We start from the raw sequence: 20,003 nt of genomic DNA on the forward strand, positions 1-20,003 counted from the left end.
ACATCATACTGGCTACTCTGTCTCCATGGGTGACCAACAGAAGCTTTAGAGCAGTGGTTCTCAAACTCTTTAGACTCAAGGTACCCCTCAAAAAGTCTCAGTTCTTACTTTTCATTCAATTTTTAACTGCAGAAAGATAATAGAGCAAAACAGGTCAGAGTGGGGGTTTTTTAAATTGTGGATTCACATTTGAAATATCTGGGTTTATCTTGTGAATCATGCTTGTATACCTAACAGTGCTAATATTGTGTGGCACCTCACAGCACCCTTGAAAGGGTCCCAAGGCATTCCAAGATGCAATAGTACCCTGGGTGAGAATTGCTGGGCGCATCTACATGAGATGTTTGCTGCAGTAGGACTAATTAGCTCTGCGGGAAATGTCTCGCGTCTACATGTGTGGCTCTATTAGGCCACAGAAAATCTAATTAACTCTGCAGCAAGGTAGTACTTGTAAATACAAGTACAGTCCTGCTATGGAGTTTTGTTTTTTGGTTTGTTTTTTGGTTTTTTTTGGGGGGGGGGGTTGTTTTGCTTTGTTTTTTACTTTGCAGCATCACGTGTAGACACTGGCATGGCTGGCTTGGGCATGAGGGTGCTTCAATGTGGGGGCTGCCTGCTGGCTAGCTCCAAACTAGAACACCCTCATGCCCCAGCCAACCCCTCTGTAGCACATTGAGCAGGGTTAGAGCAGCCCTGGGCTGCCAGGTGCCCTGCTCCAGCTATGTAAACACGGCACTTTAGCACAATAAACTCTGGCACAATAAGTGCCAGAGTTTATTGCTTTGCTTTAATAGCATTGTAGACACACCCACTGTGTTAGAAGGCATGGCCTTCAGGGGCTGAAGCTCCAGTTGCAAGTAGGCAGCAGTTCATAGGCTGTCTTGTTGGGAGGCTAGGGGTCAGCTGTAACTTATATGGTAGATAAGTGATGGTGGAGTCACAAAGACAGTTAAATAGCACTGGGAGAGAGTGCAACGGACAGAGAGAGGGAAGGCTGTGGTGCTGCAGAAGAAGCACAGAGCCCAAGTTACCCTCTCACAGTCTGAAGAAAGACTTCAGATGTTGGTTTATCTATCGGTCTGGCTATTGTTTGGACAGTTGGTCATTTTATTATTTGTTTCGTTTCTGTGGGACAAGTGTGCCTGTGAAAATAAACTGGCTGGACAACCAAGAAAACAGCTGACTGGCCTGGAGAAGGAAGATGAGTTAAAGACCTGCTACCCACGGCTTTGGTGGACTGCAGAAGAAACCGCCTGCCCACATGCACAACAGACTTAGTTGTACTCAGATGTGTGTGTGTATGCATGCACGCATTTTCCTGCAGCAGGCTAAACTCTGAAGGGTTTTGACAGTGCCTCTGCCATAATTACCTGGTTTCTATTTGTTCCCTAACATGGTGGTGGGGTTGGGAATAGTTAAGAGGCAATTTTTTTCTGTTGTATAAAAGCAGTGAGCCACATGGATTTGTGAGACACTTCCACATGTAGCAGGCATTGCTTCCTATTTTTTTCCACATAATACAATCCAACTTAATAAATAAAATTGCCTGCACCTCCAATCTCCTAGCAACCTGAGCGGTCTGTCAGGGAAACCCAATCTCAATAAACAGTGAAATAGCTCACAGAATGATAGAATAAGTGGGTTCAAAGGAAGCCTAAAGATAACAGTTTAAGAAGCTAGTCTTAACTTCAGCCACTCTTATTTAATCAGCTTAGTGTTTAAATTATTACAATTTATACTTCACTAGCACTTTACGGCTGCTATTGTCTGAAGGAATTAACAGTTGGGGGGGGCTTTGCTGTAACAGGAAAAAAATGTGTTAAATGAACATTCATTTAGATTCTACAGTAAGGCGAAAAAATGCAAAACTGCTCTAAGACCCTCCAGGCAATGAAATCAAAGAGCTTTTTTGTACCCACAATTCTCAATTGTTCCACCTCTAGATACTGCCAGTTAGGCAGAGCTAGCAGGGTTTCTAATCATGTAATCATTAACATTGACATTCTATGATCAAGCAAGAAATCAATTTGAAGTAAATGCTAGTGTCATCTATAGTCAAAGACACTACGAAAGACTATCAAACCAGAAATTGCAGGCTTAACTAAGTTGACCACCACTTTGTTTACTCAAACCTGAAGGGAAATCTACCTAACTGAATAGTTTTAACAGCAAAGGATTAATGCTAGGGAAATATCAAATCCATCTAAAACTAGAAAATGCCTGATATTAAGTATTTTTTGTACTTATCTGCATTAACAGAACCAAAAACTCTTGCTTAAACATGCACCTCTCTCATGAAATCATGGCAATTGCACTACTTCTGCTATGCAATTTTATTAATAATGTTCTATCGAACAATTTTGATACAAAACTACTGTAGTGCAGTAATGAAACATACTTATATGACTTAAAACAATGCAATTTCTTTGGCTCTAGATCAGCTTCAAAGCAAGTATGGGATTTGATTCTGCCCCAAAGTAATACCCTTTTATGCAAGTCCAAAAATAAAAATGTGTCAAAGTCCATTAACTACAGTAAATAAGATCTTTGCATCTTAAAAAAATAATACAGATGAATTATACATTGAAGAGCACTACTGCAGTAGTCACCGCTACTGTTCAGATAATTAATGGACCCACACTTTAAATGTGAAATGTTATGGTTTCAGCCACTAAATTAACATATGGAACAGCAGCACACAGAATAAAATGCATCATATAAACATCTGATTTTTTTTAAAGGATACCAACAAGTTGCTTTTCCCCAGAGATATGTATTAAAGAAAAAAAAAAACTTTGCTGCCTGTGAAATCCTGAATGCTTGAAAATGACATTTCTTAAGCTGGAGATTTTGTATATGTCTGTTTGCCAGAAGTAACGGCTAGCATCACCACTGAAGTGTTAGCTGCATCTTTGATTTCTTTTAGATTAATCATTCCTCAGCGGGCAATGGTTAAGAACAACAAAGAAGAATTACACAGAACAGGAAAAAGTGCTTCAGGTGAAGAAAGTTTAAAAGGTAAAATTTAACATCCTCCATACTTGGGACCTCAGGCATGAAGTCTAACAGTGTCCCCCTGCTGGCCCTTTTAAAAAAAACCAGGAGACTGTCAACTCTCAACTTTAAAGGTTAGATTAATGTATAGATCATTGTAGATTCAGCTGTGATTTATTTTACCACAAAAGTGGGCACCCACTCTATAAGGAAGGTGTATGAAGTGGCATCCCTGCTATCTGTACTGTCACTTATCTTGTTCCAAATTCTATCGCTTATCCCCAGATGTCAATGCAATGGAATCCAAGAGACTCCAAACACATTTTGAATAAATTATAGTTATTAAAACAAAGGAAAATATATCTTGGACTTTTGTACCTGTTTCATCAGGGGAGCTTGGAGAAGCACTGTCCTGTGACAACGTTGTCCAGCTGGAATCTTCATCACTTGGAGCCAGGTTTTGAATCCGATGTAGCGCACAATCTGTTTTGGCTCCAGTTTTAGGATGGTCCTTCTTAGTCTCAGGACTTGATGATACAGTGGCTACTTGGCCATCTTCTGGGCTTGACAGCTTGGTCTGCTGCCCAGGCAGGACATCCCCATTGACAATAATGGTAGAAGCCTGGCTGTTGCTTTGTGCAGATTTCTCTTCCATCACCACAAAATTCTGTTCTAGTTCCCTGGCTGATGTTTCCAGATCTGCATAGTAATTTAGGAAGCTCTTGGTTCTCCTGGGTTGTGAGGGCAATATTTCACAGCCAGAAGAATCCTGGGGGACTGGCTCTTTACCTTCTAACTTCTCAGAAGTTATGTTTATGCCTGCAGTGGTTGTGAGGTTTTTGTTGGGATCCTGTTGCCCTTGCTCTGCTGCTTTTCTAAGCTGGTTCTCTCCATTCTTTACCAGCTTTATGTTGGCAGAGTTGTTCCCCAGAAGAGGCTGTGCTGCTGGATCTGAAAGGCCCATGGCTGTCTGAATGTTAGTTAATGCATATTTTTTCCTGCATTTTGGAGGAGTGCTGTTCTTGGTTTCTGTGTGTTTTATTTCTGCATTCAACAGCTCATTGTGGGAGGAACGGAGGTTAAGGGTATTTGGTGGAGTGGCGGGATTATTGCGATTCACAACGTCCGTTGTGCTGTTGCTTGCCATAAACACTGCCAAAGTGTCCACACTGGAGTCAACTACAAGAGAAAAGAAAATATTCACAAAACACATTCACCATATGTTCCCTATGTTACCATTTTTGGAAATGTGTTATACTGTTTTATGTACTGGTAACTTGAATAGCTTCTATGCAGTAAGTGATGGACAAGAGATCAGATGTTCTGCCACACCAGGTTGATTTCTTGAATAAGCAGATCCAAAGGTAGGAAAAGGAGATGAAGGTAGAAAGGTGTTAAGTCAGGAGAACACCACAAAATTTTTTACTAGCTTTTTACATGTTTGATCTACCATATTCCTGCTAGGTAAACATTCAGTAGGAAGATATGTCCCTCAAAATGTTTTGAAGTCCTTAAGTTCACCATCTTCTCTCCTATTAAGATGCAAATGCTTTTCCTCCTCATCAGATGGAGAAGCAGGGCCAGGCTTTCTTTAGGGCTCATCAGTTATAAGGTAAGTGATTAAGGAGTGCGTGTCTGCCCAGGGCAAACAAGACATTACTTCCTTTCAACCCCTGACAGAACTGAAACACTAGTATTGACTAGTCCCTTGCTAAAACAAGCAAGGCAGCTAATACCTCTGAATAGCTCCAAGAAATGGTGCATACAAACAGTACATTTACATCACCCTAACCATGCTTAGGGTGATCTAAATGGCTGGGCTTGCAAGCAAGCACTCGCATGTTTTAGGTCATCTTAAAAGAACTAACTTTAGATAAGCACCATATTAACCTTAGCTAACATGGATTAACCCAAACTACTGAACGCTTGCACAGGTCCCCAGCACAGCCCTGGGGCTGGGAACCTTCCCTCCACCTCCTCCCTCCTGGGACCACTCCCCTCTCCAGCCTTACTTTCCTCTGATTGCCCATGAGAATGTCTGCATGCAGCAGAACCTGACTCGGGTTTAGGTAGCTTAAAATAAGCTGCCAAACCTGAGCCGGAGCTTCCTTATGTTTGTTCATACCCTCATTTAATTTTTGGTGACTCTCCTGTGCTCTCATGCCTGCATGCAATGCTGCTCTCAGCTTTGATGTTTTAGCTGTAAATGTTTCATTTTTACACAAAAGCAGAACTGGGCCAAGCTCATCTCTATGCAGTTCTGTTGTTTCAAAAGGTGATACCATTATCAGCCCACCATTTGAATAGATCTTGCACAGTGATCAGCTTTACATCCACAGGGAAGTTGCACGTATTCCATAACTAGACTAGAACATCCTTTTGCCTGTTAGTTGTTTCTAAGTTGCGGGCACATATATGACCTTATTTCTTCTATGTCACTGCCATGCTTTCTAAAATTTAAGCTTGGGCAGGGAGAATATTTTCAGACTATGATGAAATGATCAAATCACTGCCTTAAAAAAATATCCTCCATTCCCTCACTTTCAGTTTATTGAGACTGCCACCATAAAGTGTGGCTCCAATACTCCAAATAATTACTCCATGAATGCTTCCTGTTATACAATGCTGTAGTTTGCTTGTTTGAGAGCAGGCAACTAAATTAGAGACCAATTATTACACACTCCTATCTGATACAATAGGAACCACAGAGTTTTTTCTAGTTTTCAAATAGGCAGGAATGCTGATACAGCTATTGCACATTAAAATTAAGGTTTGGCTATAGAATGAAAAACTACAGTAAGATGAAACACTACAGTTGAGCCAGCCCCTGGGAAACTGTTCCAGTAAAGATGATTTGCACCTTTGATTATTTAGTAGGTAAAACAAGGGGCTGCAGTAAAATGTGTATTTTCAAATGATTAAGTACTTGTGGGAATTTTTCTTTACATACAGAAAGAAGGAACAATAAGAAAATATTAAATTAATGTAGTTGTTAGTTCTTTTCTCTTTAATCCTTAGTCTTAATGGATTAAGATATATAGGCCAACATAGAGAGTGCATCTGTCATGGGTTTTATTAATAATGCACATATATTTTATGTTGCAGGGTTGTTGGTTGTAGCTGTGTTATTCTGAAGACACAGGCAGGCAAGGTTCTTTGGGTAGATGTGGTATTCTTTATCCCTATACCTGACAAATGGTGTTTGTACCTGAAAGCTTGCAAAGAACTTTTTTCCAACTATTGAGTTGGTCTAATAAAAGATTTCACACTACTCTGCCTGCATATATTTTTATAGATTCCAACTATAAACAAAGAAGATATCAAAGGTTTAATTTAAAAGTATCTTAAAATTGTGAAGTGTGTGCATTGTTGTATTTCACAGGTAACTATATACTTCGGTTACCTTCTTGCATCTTGTCTTTCAAATGGACCTTTCAAGATTAAAGTCAGTTGTATTTGATTTAATTTAATTTTCAAAATGAAGTTGGGCACAATCATTCTCTGCTACCAAAAACATGCATTTTTTCCTCTTAAAACTTAAAGTAAATTACATGAATTGACTTACTATTTAAAATGTTCTGTGGTTTGCTTGAACCTTAAAAATAATCTAGAATTTAGATACTATGTGTAAAAATGTTTAATGGCAAGAATATTTTGACTCCGGTTTCATGTTTACATTGAATACAGTTGTGTACGGTGTATGCCACTCTTTGAAATGAAAATGTCTCGGCCAAATAAAAGGGGCTTTTAATTTTATACCATAAAAATTACTTTGATGACCTGAATCTTAATTATAAGATTATAGTCTCTATGGGCCTAAATGATGCAACAAGTAGGCTGCCCAATTCAGTTTCTGCTATGCAGATTCCAGTGTCCGCTGTAATGTGTCATGTAAACAAATATTTGTGTTTACTATTTTTTTTAAATGGAACATAATTTTTTTAAAAGCATTTTCCTAAGTAAAAATTCAAAACATATTTCCAGGTGATTTAGTCAGTCACTGCACATAAAATTGCAAATGATGGATGGGCCAAACATCTGCACATGCAATTTCTAATCTTTGTTCATAAACTAAGTGGAACACGCATTTAGATGAACAATGCGAGTAAGAAAAACATGCCTTCTCATAGTACAGATTTCTAGTCAACTTTCATTGCCTCTGTCCTTTCAAATCTGCCAAATGCTGTTCCTATGTTACTGGTTAGGTCCTGCAGTGCCCATCAGTGCTACACGTTCTTCTACCAGAAACAGAAGTATTAAACAGAGCTAGGAGCAGTATCAGTTAGAGGCCACTGTGAAACAGATAGGTACTAATGGATGTGGGGAAGACCAGATGTGTATATGCAGAAGGGGAGAGGAGAGGCAGAGAGGATAAGGAGTCAAATGGGAACAGAACAAGATGGGAAAAAATTAAGGAATGAGGACAGAAAATCAGGACCTTATTACACCTTACACTGTAAGCTGAACAAATGTTAATCAACTTAATATTGTTCAGCTGAGTGAAGCATTTGTACCTTGCAGTGAAAAACCATCTCTGACTATCCCTCACCTGCACAGCTGTGACTTGCCACTAAAAGCTTGGTGAGCAGGGGCAGAATTAGAAGCTAGGGGCAGGACCAGCTTGCTGCTCCTGCCAGGCAGTGAGCACCGGACCACCTGGCAGATTCCTGCCGCTACCTGAACCAACTCGCTGCCTGATCTCTGAGGGCCCAACGCTTCTTTCTCTGGAACCCACCGCCTGCACCACCCCTGCCCTGGCTGCCGGCTGGCCAGCCATGCACCACCTGGGCTCCAAAAATGATTGGGCCCTTCAGAGCTCAGGTGGTACCCAGCCAGCCAGCAGCCCAGCCAATGGTGGCACGGGGGAACGATCTCCATAGGAAAAGTCAGGCCCCTTGGAGCTCAGAGAGCACCCAGCTGGCTGGCTGTCTGGCTGACAGTGGTATGGGGGCTGGGGAACGAGGTGCTGGCTGGCTGGGCACCACCTGATCTCCGAGGGGCCTGATCCTTTTTTTCCTCCAGAGCTCCCCCTCCCGCCTGTACTGCCACTGGCAGGAAAAGCCAGGCAGGCCAGGCAGTGGTGAGAGGCACTGCAGCTGCTAGGTGCTCTGGGGCTGTCGCACTCACTCTGCCCAACATCCCTAGGGGGTGAGGCACCATGCCTGGTCCAGCTGAGCCCCAGTGACCCTGCTCGCCCTGACTGAGGAGGGGCCACTGCATCCTGAAATGTTGGAGGACTTCAGCTTGGGTGCAATGGCTGCAGGGAGTGTGGCCACACCTTAATGGAACAGCAGCAAAATCAGGTGGGTTAGAAATAATCCTGTTTTGGAGCAGCATAGCTTTAAACCAAATAACAAGTGCTTTAAACCACTTAAAGGTGTTAATATGCAGCCAATCTAGGGATTAAGAGCTGCAGAAACCACCTAAATTTACCATGCAACAAGGTCCTCAGACTAGTAGGTGACAAAGTAAGAACAGAAAAAAAGGTGGAAACAGGAAAAAAAGGTGGAGACAAGAAGATAGATACAAGAACCTAACTCAGAAGAAGATTTATGGATGCTGGAAATCCATCCTGCCTGGCGGGCACTTCCTATTTATCAAAGATATGAGATGCTGCATGAAAAATAATTAATTTAAGTATTGGAAAATACAGGAGTTAGAAGGACAGGATTTATCACCATCAGAAAGAATGGAGTGAAAACACAAAACAATGTAAAAACGAAGAGGAAGAAAAGAAATTTAACATCCTACTTTCAGTGTTACGATTTCTCCAAATTCTCAGTTTTCCAGAGAAGCAAATCCTAATTTTCAACTGAAAACACCAACAAATTCTACTTCATTTTGCACCTCTTCTTCCTCACTCACCTGCTTAAATTTTGACTTCAGTTCACAGTTATGAAATTCCTATGGAATCCCAGGGATACCACACTCATTTCAATATTAATTTGATTACTGGGTACATCTTCTGCAACATTTTGCTCAGGGGTCAGCGAGGATGCAAGAGCCAAGGAACTTGAGAATCAGGCCACAAATTTGTACTTGCACATTTCCTAGTATGTTGCTGCCTTTAAATGAGCTACCTCCACTTTTCTGCCTATTTCATGAACTTGTAGCCCCACTTCTAGTATAAGAGTCACTCTTAGTCCTGTTTATTTATCTGTCTCCCCAGTGTTTTATTCATTGTTTTACTGACAAAATTAAGTATTATATTTGTCTGGATCCAAGATGACCCTGAATATAAGGCAGACCCCCAGTAATTAGATTCTATACATGGAAAATTATAAATTTGCTATAATTTTCCATGTAGAGAATTTAATTGCTGGGTGGTCATCTTAAAACTCACCCCCCCATCACTGCAGTAGGGAAATCAGTGGAAGGGGGACTGGAGATGGGAGAGAAGGGGAGAGCAGGGGGCATGCAGTATGGGAGTCAAACAGTCTGACCTCTCTCCCTTTCCCCCTAACCCCCCCCACTACCTCCCAGCACCTGTGCCTGACCCCTGCTACTCCCCCCCCCCCCTCCAGCACCTGACTGAACATCTGGCCTCCCCCGCTGCTTGCCCCTCAACAGCAGCGATGTGCTCTGTTCCCCAGGCTGGAGTGGGCCTAGAGGGGGGGGCCAAAGGCAGCTGCAGCTCCAACCTTAACCCCAGGGCTGGAGTTAGAACTGGAGCACCTGCCCCTGCCCCCAGCCTTGTACTCAAATCCAAAATGAGGGGCTTTTCTGCTCACATTAAATTGACAGAAAATCTTGTCTTGGATTCAAGTAAATTCAATATTAGTATAGCCTTCACTTTCAGGAGAGGAACAGCCTCCCCTCACATTGATATGGATGTTGTTTATTCATGAGCTCCTAAGGAATCAGGATGCAAAATAAATGTAGAATTTTATGTTCAGGAAATGCATCAGTAACTTCAGTTTGACATACAAGTCCCCATACTGGCACAAAAAACAAGGACAACAAAGCAGGACATAGTATGGCAAAAATAGCTCTATTGCCACTACAGGAGCTAAAATGCACTGAACAGGCATTGTAGACAATGTCCTCTTAACATTTACAAGTAAAGAGGTCTGACACTTGTCTTGCTATGGCACGTAGGCAAGTTATAATAGGACATGCAACATGTCAAAAAACATAAAAAGAAGCATGAAGTACTTCAGACATTTAATGTAAAAGAAATGTTAATATTCTTGAGTTTCCATTACTGTTAACTGAAAACACAGGTAATACAAGTTTTTGAGGAGTTAGTCTGAAATCTGCCTTTTTAGAAAAACCTTAAGGCCACATTTGCAGTTTAGTATATAGTACCCTCGTGCTTCATGTGGACAGAGGCTGAAAAAAGACAGCTACTCGGCTGTACCTGCATTCTGTAACGGTTCATGTCAACACCCAGCCCAAGAATGGAGGGAGAAATAAATCCTTTCATCACAGAGCCTCTGCAGAAGTTTGTATAGTCTTCTGTGTCCTCAAGGAAACTGGGAAACTGAAGAATCCATGCACCAATTAAATATTATCCATATTACCACCACTACCCGTGTAGTGTCATCCAAAGCAATCCCAAAGGGCAGGAAACAATGCCCACTGAGGATGTATGGCCTCTTTGCTTTACCCTTACTTCCTGAGACAGCAATTTGTTCCTTACTGCAGAAACCAGCTGTTGGCAATTTTAAATATTACTTTAAAATAAAGAGAACAATGAAGTACAAGCAAAGGGGTAAAGAGAAGAGGGAAGCAAAAGGCAAGTACATGAAAATAATCTGAAGGACTAAGCTAAAATAATAATTTTTATTGTGGGCAAGTAACGCTTAATCAGCCTTAATATGGCCCCAACTTCATGAACAGCATTGTATAGGTCTACTTCAACCGTCTGGATCTGGTTCAACTCCCATCAGGGTCAATAAATGATTCCTTTTCACTTCAATGTGGCCTGAAGAAAGTTACCAAAGACTCTATCCTCCTACAACTTCTTTTAACAAAACCTATGTAAACTAAATTTAAAAAAACAACAACTGAGGCGCTCCTGGAACACATCTAAAATTTCTGTATTTGTTTTACATGTCTGTAAGTTAATACAACTTTTAATAGTACTATATTTAAGTTTTTATTTTCAAAAACCACCTCTGGATTAGGTTCCAACCTCAGCAGCTTAGGTTTTAAGTCAGTGGGTATGTTCTGCTCTTGGGACTTTGAAAATTTCACCTTCTTTGTGCTATTCAAGTTCCCAATATTGTTGGAGATTCTATTGTGTAAAAACAATACAGGCTCTTTATCCAATGAACCTACAGTCTAGAATGACAAGTAATATATAGATACTAGCAAAATAGTTATGACTTTTATAGGTAGCTCTAATTTACCTTCATAAAAATAATGCATAAAAGCATTCCAAGCTATTACAGAAGAAGTGGGCCATTGTAAGAAATATGAAGAAGAAAGCTAGGATCACTTTAAGATGGTCTTTCTATACAGAGAGCAGCACTGAAGAGGGTGCAAGGTCAGCTTTGAGAGAAGTAAATGGGTAAGCATGACAGGACAGCATCACTGGTAAAGCGGATGGGTCAAGGACCACTTAAAAGGTAATGCCTGTGCAACCTTAATTGCTCTCAGTTGCATTAGCATCATGTCTTCAGTCACATGAGCACATCCATTTTTTTCCACGACTTCCAAATCATTCGCTGCAAGATGGATGATGGTCACTATATGGGTAGCTATTCAATATTTTGTTTTATCCTCATCCTTCAGCATGAAGCCACATAGTTTATTCTGCCTAATCTCCCTGTGGACTTTTGTATGATGGTTTATCACTATGGTACAAAAATGCCTCTAACAGCTCTTTCCTATCTGCGGTTCAGTCTTGGCTTCACATCGCCTGCTCACCATAGAGACAATCTCTGTTCTCACTTCTTGTGTCCACTGCCCCCCAACCTCCAGGCTGAAAACATTCAGGAAAAATCCTGCAGCTTTGGGAAGGAGCATGCTCAGTACAGACAGAATCTTCAGGTAGTTTAGCTGTCAAACTAACAACATTCTACTGAATATATGCGAACAGGTTATCAGGGGCTCATAATTTGGCCAAATTTGGGTGATTTTTCACAGGGATGGCAAAAGGATTATTCGCACCAAACCAACTCCTGTGCCAGATTCCAATTTCCTATTCCAAATCATGGGTCTCCTAGAGCATCTCAACAAAAATTTACAAAAAAATTTCCCCAATGGGTCAAACAGCATTCTGTTCTCCAACTCTAGTCTAGATAATGTATAACTACTTTTTCTCAAAATAAAAAAAAGAAATCAAGCTGAAATAGCATGGAAAATTTCAACCAAAATCATTAAAAGCTTGGCAAAGTTATAAAAAAGTGAAGGAAGAATGTTATCATGGAAAGTGTCACCAATTTTAATTATAGATATAGCTATATCTATCAAACCTATAAACATTAGCCAGGGATGGTGACTGGTATATAAAAAAATTAAGGGAAGCATTTTTGGGTGCTTAAAAAGGAACTTTATAATAAAGGTATAAAGGTCTGCTAGTGATTATACCCACATACACGTATTATATATACACTTGCACTCGTTTTATTTTATGCTTGTATAGTGTCTAACTTAATGAAGCTCAAAATTCTGAGTGAGATCTCTGCATATCACTATAATACATATATTCCTATTAAGTGAACAGCTTTTATTGATTTTTTTCAACTATCATGTCACACACTTTACAAAGCTGAGAGTGAGAGTTACTACAAAACACAAGAATATCAGCCTCTATATTAAAACATAAATACAATTTTTCTAAAATGTGGTTGGTTTTGACTGGATTTTTTTAGGCAAGGTTTTATGAAGCTGAATAAGAAAGTGAGTGAAAAAAGGTCCTGGTAAAAAGAAATTAAAACTCCTGGTGGTTTTTTGTTTGTTTGGGTTTTTGATTGTTTGTTTTCTTTTTACTTGTGAATGCAAAATTAACATACATGTGGGCCTGGTAAAAAGAGAAAGATTTTAAAAGACTCTGCTATGGAAATATGTGAAAGGGCATCTGACCTGGAAGTACTTCTGACATGGATCACAGGGCTTCAGCAATGGATCAGGAAATAGATTATAATTTGAAATCTGAAAAAAGGGATCATTTAAGAAATTAAAAACAAAGAAAAACACATAAGACACCACGTTATAAAAACTGCTAAGAAATGTTACACATTTAAAGTAAACAATGACAGCATGATGTTGCTGATTTTTGTGACTATTTGACAGGTGCAGAATGTAGTGGGGCCAGGCTAAAACTAATTAGAACAAGTCCTTAAAAATAACTGTCTCAATAGCATATTTTTAGTGTACACTTCAGTAAGGAGAAAAGCACAATGTCAACAGTATTTCTCATTTTTATAGAAATATATTGTAGGTATAAAAAAAACAAACAACCCATCATGTTCCAAAAAACAAAAATTGATCTTGCAGCTCTCACTTGCTCAGCTGATGCTTGATGCTCAAGAAAGCACTCACACTGACTTTGCATGCATGAATAAAGAATACTTGCAGGAAGAGTTTGTTGAAACGTCAACTGCTCTACCCAGCAGTTGACATTGAGCATTAAGGAATATTTTAGTGAACTGGTCCAATGTTAGAAAGCAGAAAAGCAACCCAAATATCTTTCTTTAATGTAGTATTTTGTTTTACTATGTAGGATGTAAAGTAATTTTTGAATTAGACTGATAAGTACACTGTAAAGCCTAGATATTTTTTCTGAGTCTGACTAGGGTTACAAACATGCAGTATTTGAGGTAAGAGCATTTCAGACTCAGAAATAGGGAAAAAATTCAAAGCAGATATTTTGTTTCCTACAAAGATTTTTTTCCCCCCAATATAAAACACAATGTCAAGTTTTGAGTCTATAGCCCAGATGTTGCATAACTTTATTCCTACCCCAAAGCCTGAACAGACTGGGAAAACTATTGTGGGGAAGCTGAAGCATAGCTTCTACAGCCAGTGACACCTAGAGGAGAAAGAGAGAGAAGACTCTCGGGAATGGCAAGAAAGGCTCAGCTGGAGTGAAACCAAGAGAAGCTACTGAACATGGAAGCTGGAGAGGAGATGCTGCTGAAAGACAAACAGGAGCCCAGCAGAGGTAGGAAAGGGAGCTATTGAGTGAATGCTTATAAGGAGACATAAAAACAGTGTGGGAGACACAGGAAGCAGGAAAAGAGTGGGTGCAAACAACTAACTAGGCTTCCTTTTGCTTGCAATGTGCCCAGTCTACACCAAACACCACTGCCTTTTATGACTTACCTCTGGCTCCTTAAACCTCTTCCTGAAACTTGAGCCAACTTTTGATTCTCTGCTCACACTTATCTCAATTTCAGCTTTGGCCACTTTACTGGGCCCTGATGAGCTCCTGCTCCCCTCACTAGCTTCTTCACTGAGAAGTTTCCTCTTCTGGCTCTTTTCCAGCTTAAGAAGCCCAGCTGCCAGCCTCCTCTGCACCATAATTACATTTGTAATTATAGGACTAAACATGCAAACAACTGACTGCAATAGCTGAGCAACAATACTACCATGCTTTAGTGATAGTTTTATAAGCCTTGATAATGGAAACCAAGAATACTGATCTGTCTTTATTTAATGATATTAAAGCACAACAAACTTAAAACCTTGCCGTGGACTTTAGCAAATGGAGTGCATCTCATACATGTTGAAGTTCTCTATTTCCTCTCCACCACTCCTGATTTCCTTAAAAGCTAAAATAAAGAGAAAAGAGGACATACATGCAACCATATTGTAACCAGTTAAGGGGAGAATGAAATGTGTCATATTGAATGAAATAGTTTGAATGCTTATAATTGTTGCCCATTAGCCAGTTTAGGAAGAAGACAAGATTCATCTTCTTATTTAGGCCATTGTTTTGGTCTACATGCGGAAGGTCCTGACTTTGCTCAAAGTCTTAACTCTTGAATTTTATCTTTAGAGGCCTTTAACAAAGTTAACATAAAAATGACCCTTAAGCAAACATCCCACATTCTGAGAAATCAAACCCTAAGGGCCTTTGAAAAGATTGGAAAGAAAGGAAATTCCCCAAAGTAATTAAATGATCAATGAAAGAAACTGATTACCAAGCAAAAGAATCGGTTAAGTAAGATCCGAGCCCAAATTTGGGAGTAATGACAGGTTTGGGTAGGAGAGGCCCAAGATGGCAACTCACTCAATAAAAACTGTAACCTACTGTCCCAATTTGGAGGTAACCTCACTTGCAGAACAACGAAGGAAGAATCGCAAGTGTAGGCCAGATCAGACTGATCACCTGAACCACCCTCTCCGTGAACACGAACCTCTTAGTTCACGCTGAAGCTGCGGAACGCCCAAAAGGGACTGAAGGAAGGGGACTTAGTCCTATCAGTATTGAGGCCAGCCCATTAAACCGTACTGCTGAGGCAAGCCCATTCAACCATACTACTGAGGCCAACCCATTAAATTGTACTACTGAGGAATGAAACCGTATTTAGGTGTTTGGCTTCTCGGAATTCTAGGATTGTAAGTATATTATGAAAATAATAGTACTGATTCAAATGTAACTTTTAGTTGTAATTGTAATTGTTTGGGAAGGAAGTGATTTGGAGCATTGTTTCTGATATATGTAGTTATTGTGTTCTTAATATTTGTGGTATTTCTTAAAGCTAAGCAGTGTTATATGCGTAGCAAAGAATTTTAAAATAAAATTGTGTTGTATGAATTAAGTGTGCAATCATTGTGAAATCGTGCAAGTAGCTAAAAATTTCCCCAGCCAGTGCATCAAACAAATCAGTAAATTGTGTGGGATTTTCTCTATTCCATAACCCACTAGAGACAAAATGTTAGGTCTGATGCATTCTCCTTTCCACCATCTTTGTAGGATGTTAGTTCTATTTATAACTACTACAAAGATAATAATGAGCATATATATTTGACTATTCATCTGAAACAGTTCTTCAGAACAGTATTTCCTATTAGTTTCACATTAGTTACCTCATCTCATAAGATTTTTCTTAAATCTTGTAATCACTTGAAGCAGTAAACAGAAGATCCTACATTTGCAAAAATAAATACACAAGAAGGAAAAAGCCTACACTTTATGGCAAGTTGATGACCTAGTTCATCCTTTTCCATTTAATTTTCTTTTTTAATTAGTTTTTTTCCCTAAGCAGAGGGAAGCAGTCTGGCAGACAATAACCAGAATTAACATCATATGAAGATGGAGAGCATGCCATATCTTGGCTCCTTACACGCAAGAATAAGGCTGTCTAACACCAGAACTCTTTTTCCAGCAATAATGTTTGTCCAGTAAACATTAGTTTCTCCTTTTGAATCTTTCTGTTTAAACTCAAGTTGTATCAGGGCTAAGAGCTGATTTATTTTGTTTACCTTTGAATGAATGCATACATTTTACAATTAAAAATGTACTATAACATTCACCCTCAACAACCTAACCACTCCCCTTCAAATGTGCATGCCACTTACACCATATAGAAATGCGTGTACTTCATTCTCTCGCTTTAAAAGTACATGCAAGCTGAAAAACAAAATTTTGAAGATGGAAAATGGATTTTTTATAATTAAGATGGAACAAACAGCACGCAAGACTCCCCCTAGATCTTACAGTCCCCATCTACAATGGCACACATTTTTAACCCATTAAGGAGAGTGATATGTTACAAAAACAGCGCAGTGTACTCAGGGAACTGGAAGCAATCCTAACAAGGCTGATGAAAAACAAGAATAGGACAAGCCAATCTCTGTGTCACAGTCTACAAAGGATTGAAACAAACACATAAACAATGTCCTATCCAGATCAATCATACAATCATGAAAAGAAAACAGTTATCAAAGATCTTTCAAGCTGGCACACAAAATGATATTATCTAAAATCAGACTGTATTATTCAGACTAGAAGATTTGCAGCTTCCACATATGTGACACGGGTCATTTTACACCTAAATCAGGAAGGAGATATATTCCAAGCATGACTGCTTCTTGAACAGGGTTAAAAAACCAAGCAGGAACCATTAGCAATGCCAGGTTTCCAACTGTTCTCAATGGCACCAACTCAACACCAAGTCCTTTGATCAGGACAGATGCAAATAAGACTCAAAGCACAAAAACTGGGTTTTAGCACAGTTTCAGCCAAAACAGGGAGAGATGTTAACCAACACCCTAACTATAAGGCAAGAGAGCAAAAGCAGCATTAGGACTAAACCAAAAAACATACAGGCTGGAGGGATGGGAACTGTCTAAGGTCTGCTGAAATTTCTATTTGCAGAGTCCCAGTTTTGTTATTGCTCCTGCAGAACCCAAGAACAATGCTACTTATTCTTAAGCCCCAGCAACTAGCATATTAATAACTAATTACTATGCTTGTATTACAGACATCTCTCATTTTACACTACCCTTTAATCAGCAAAGGCTTGACAGCCTTGCATGAATGACACACAAACTTTTCATGGTATTGGCAGCATCAGGATGCATCATCAGGTTATGGCCAGCCACAGATTATCCAGAAATTATTTCGCCTCCAAATTACCCAGACACTGTACCTAATTTTGCAGGACAGCCCAAAACTTAAGGACTATGTCCCAGCACCCTCAAGGTATTCCTGAAATGAGACATTTGACTTGAATTTGAAAAACTGGTCCCTAATTTAACAACCTCACTGCACAGGGCAAGCAACATGCGGTTGTACCTGCTGATAGGGTGCAACATGATGCTGTCTGGTCGATCATGAATGGAGCTACAATGATTAGCTCTTTTGAGAAGCAGAGTGGATTAGGTCAGGTACCATACCATGCAAGCACTGCTGTTCTGCTTCCAGTTTAGGAGGTATCTGCTACCTCCTAACCCAAAAGCAGCGTAACTTCATCCACATGATACTATGCCCAGGCTAATCATATCTGCCTACAACACTGCAGAAGCTAAACTGGCTACACTAAATGGATCTGATAGTGGTGCTGAAGACTTCCAGTCCCAGAGGTGTATACAGCATCTAGGATTGTCTCTTGCACTTGCTCACCCAAAGTTGCTCATTTTAGCATTTTGAGTTAATTCTTCATTACTGAGAAAGATGCATTTGGAAGAGCACTTTACACTGAAGCAATGCTGCACAAACAATAGGTGTTTGACTATGGCCAGAGCAGTCTCATGATTCTGTTAGAATACCACAGAAAACTTTGTTATCTTTTGAAAGCATCCTGGCAAGTTTGTTTGCCCATTGCCAATGCCAGAAGCACTCAGATCAATTTAAATAATCCCTTAAATGTAATAGCTGTATCTGATTAGTTTATATACATAGCGCACACAATCTAATATACCACTGACAGTAGTGTAATTAGGAGTGGGCAAGGGGAGCCCAAACCCAAGGTGTTGATTAAGACATGGACACCAGAACAGAGGCTGGGGATGGAGGGTAGGGAACACTAGATGGGTGCAGTTATGCTGCTATTCTGACAGCTACAGGCTCAGGCTACATTGAGCGGGGTAGGGAACCTGGCTGTGTCTTCAGGGAGGCTCCAGAGTCCCGGCAGCCAAGTGCTGGGGAGAAGGAGGAGGGAGTGAAGACTGCCCTGCCCTGCCCCCCCCCCCCCCAATGAATTAGGTGTTTTAGGTGTTTTATTTCTTTGCTCAGCATGATATTGAGCAGCACTTGGGGGACATGTGAGAGGTCTAACCCCTTGCTGGGAGGACACTTTTCCCCCACAACTACTGGGACCCCAAGGCTGCCCTGGCTCTATCCCTTGTCTCCTTCCCCCTCTGTGCAGCTGTAGCCAGCAGCTGGCAAGACCCTTCAACCCACTTGCCTCCACCCCCTAGATCCTGGACAGCATCCAGAACCTGCAGCTGTCCAGGACATAAACCGTACCCAAGCATGCTTCTGGCCCCATTCCCTGCCATGATCCCCACTGCCCAAGATGCTAAAGAAGTTTGCGACCTCTGACTACTGATGACTGTCATATCCACAAACCAGCAAATAAAGCAAAATCACAAGATCAGAGTGATTAACCTAAATCTCTTTGACACCAAATATGATGTGACAAGATGAATCCTACTGCCTTAGCCTTTTGGCACTCAGACCTTGTTCCAATCAGTAGGGGATAAGAGAAGCAAATTAGATGGTTAAGTAAATTGTAAATAATCCATTAACACCCTATAGGAGATAGCATAGAAGAAAAGTAATAACAACAACAGTATAAATTGTACAGTATGGCAAGAAAACCCAACTCCACAGATCCTCATTAATTCCTGCAAGCTGGGACTCATTCCAGTTTACTGAACTGTAATTTCCAGTAAGTTAACAATAACTGTAATAAAAATTAGGGGAGTTGAATACAGTTTAATTAAAATGCTCAAATAAGACACCTAAAGCACATTTTCAAAATCTAAATACAAGTGACCTGATTTTAAAATGCTGAGTTTCTGCTGCTCTGATGAACTAATACTAATTGTAGATGATCAGCACCACAGAAACTCAATCCATTATATCTGGATCCTGAAATATGGGTGAAACAGTAAAATTTTAGGCATTGCATCCTTAAATTTAACCTCTGCTCATTTACTTATGGGTCATCTAGTTTTAATTATTTATATTTTATTATATGCTAGCGAAAGTATATTTTGGAAATTTAGTACATCTTGGTACCACAAGACATCAGCATATATGCCCTATATTCTTCTAAGGTCATAGTTGAACCCAGGATTTGGTAAAAGGGGGTAGAGAAGCAGCGACCAGGGCTACAGGGGTGGTTACACCATTGGGATAGTCAGATCACACTGTGGGAGTAGCAGCCAAGGACTTTTTTAAGCCCCTGAAACAAGCAAGAATTCCTGCCTCCCCTCCCACCCAGCACCTACAACCTTCCCCCTCCATGCTTAGTGGCATCTTCCCTCCCTTCCCATTCCCCCTTAGCACCCCCCCCACCCCACCTCATCTACTGCAGCTACTGTCCACAGCTGACCCTGGAGAGCTCCAGAGTCACTCCTGTCCCATTCCAACTGTACTACAT

The 20,003-nt window shown here is 40.3% G+C and overlaps 1 protein-coding gene across 17 annotated transcripts in view; it reads right to left on the bottom strand.

The window, feature by feature from the left end:
- The window catches only part of APBB2 (amyloid beta precursor protein binding family B member 2), a 393,847-nt gene that overhangs the window by 177,347 nt on the left and 196,497 nt on the right, over positions 1-20,003 (bottom strand). For 10 of the 17 annotated variants that reach the window (XM_059721648.1, XM_059721653.1, XM_059721650.1 and 7 more), the window contains one exon: positions 3,373-4,173. In XM_059721648.1, the coding sequence (XP_059577631.1) occupies positions 3,373-4,173 (801 nt within the window). Of the gene's footprint in view, positions 1-3,372; positions 4,174-13,026; positions 13,096-20,003 lie in introns of all 17 variants that reach the window. The other 7 variants (XM_059721659.1, XM_019480929.2, XM_019480915.2 and 4 more) reach the window with 1 other exon arrangement.

Source organism: Alligator mississippiensis, chromosome 2, assembly GCF_030867095.1.
Source record: "Alligator mississippiensis isolate rAllMis1 chromosome 2, rAllMis1, whole genome shotgun sequence".
Lineage (NCBI taxonomy): Eukaryota > Metazoa > Chordata > Crocodylia > Alligatoridae > Alligator > Alligator mississippiensis.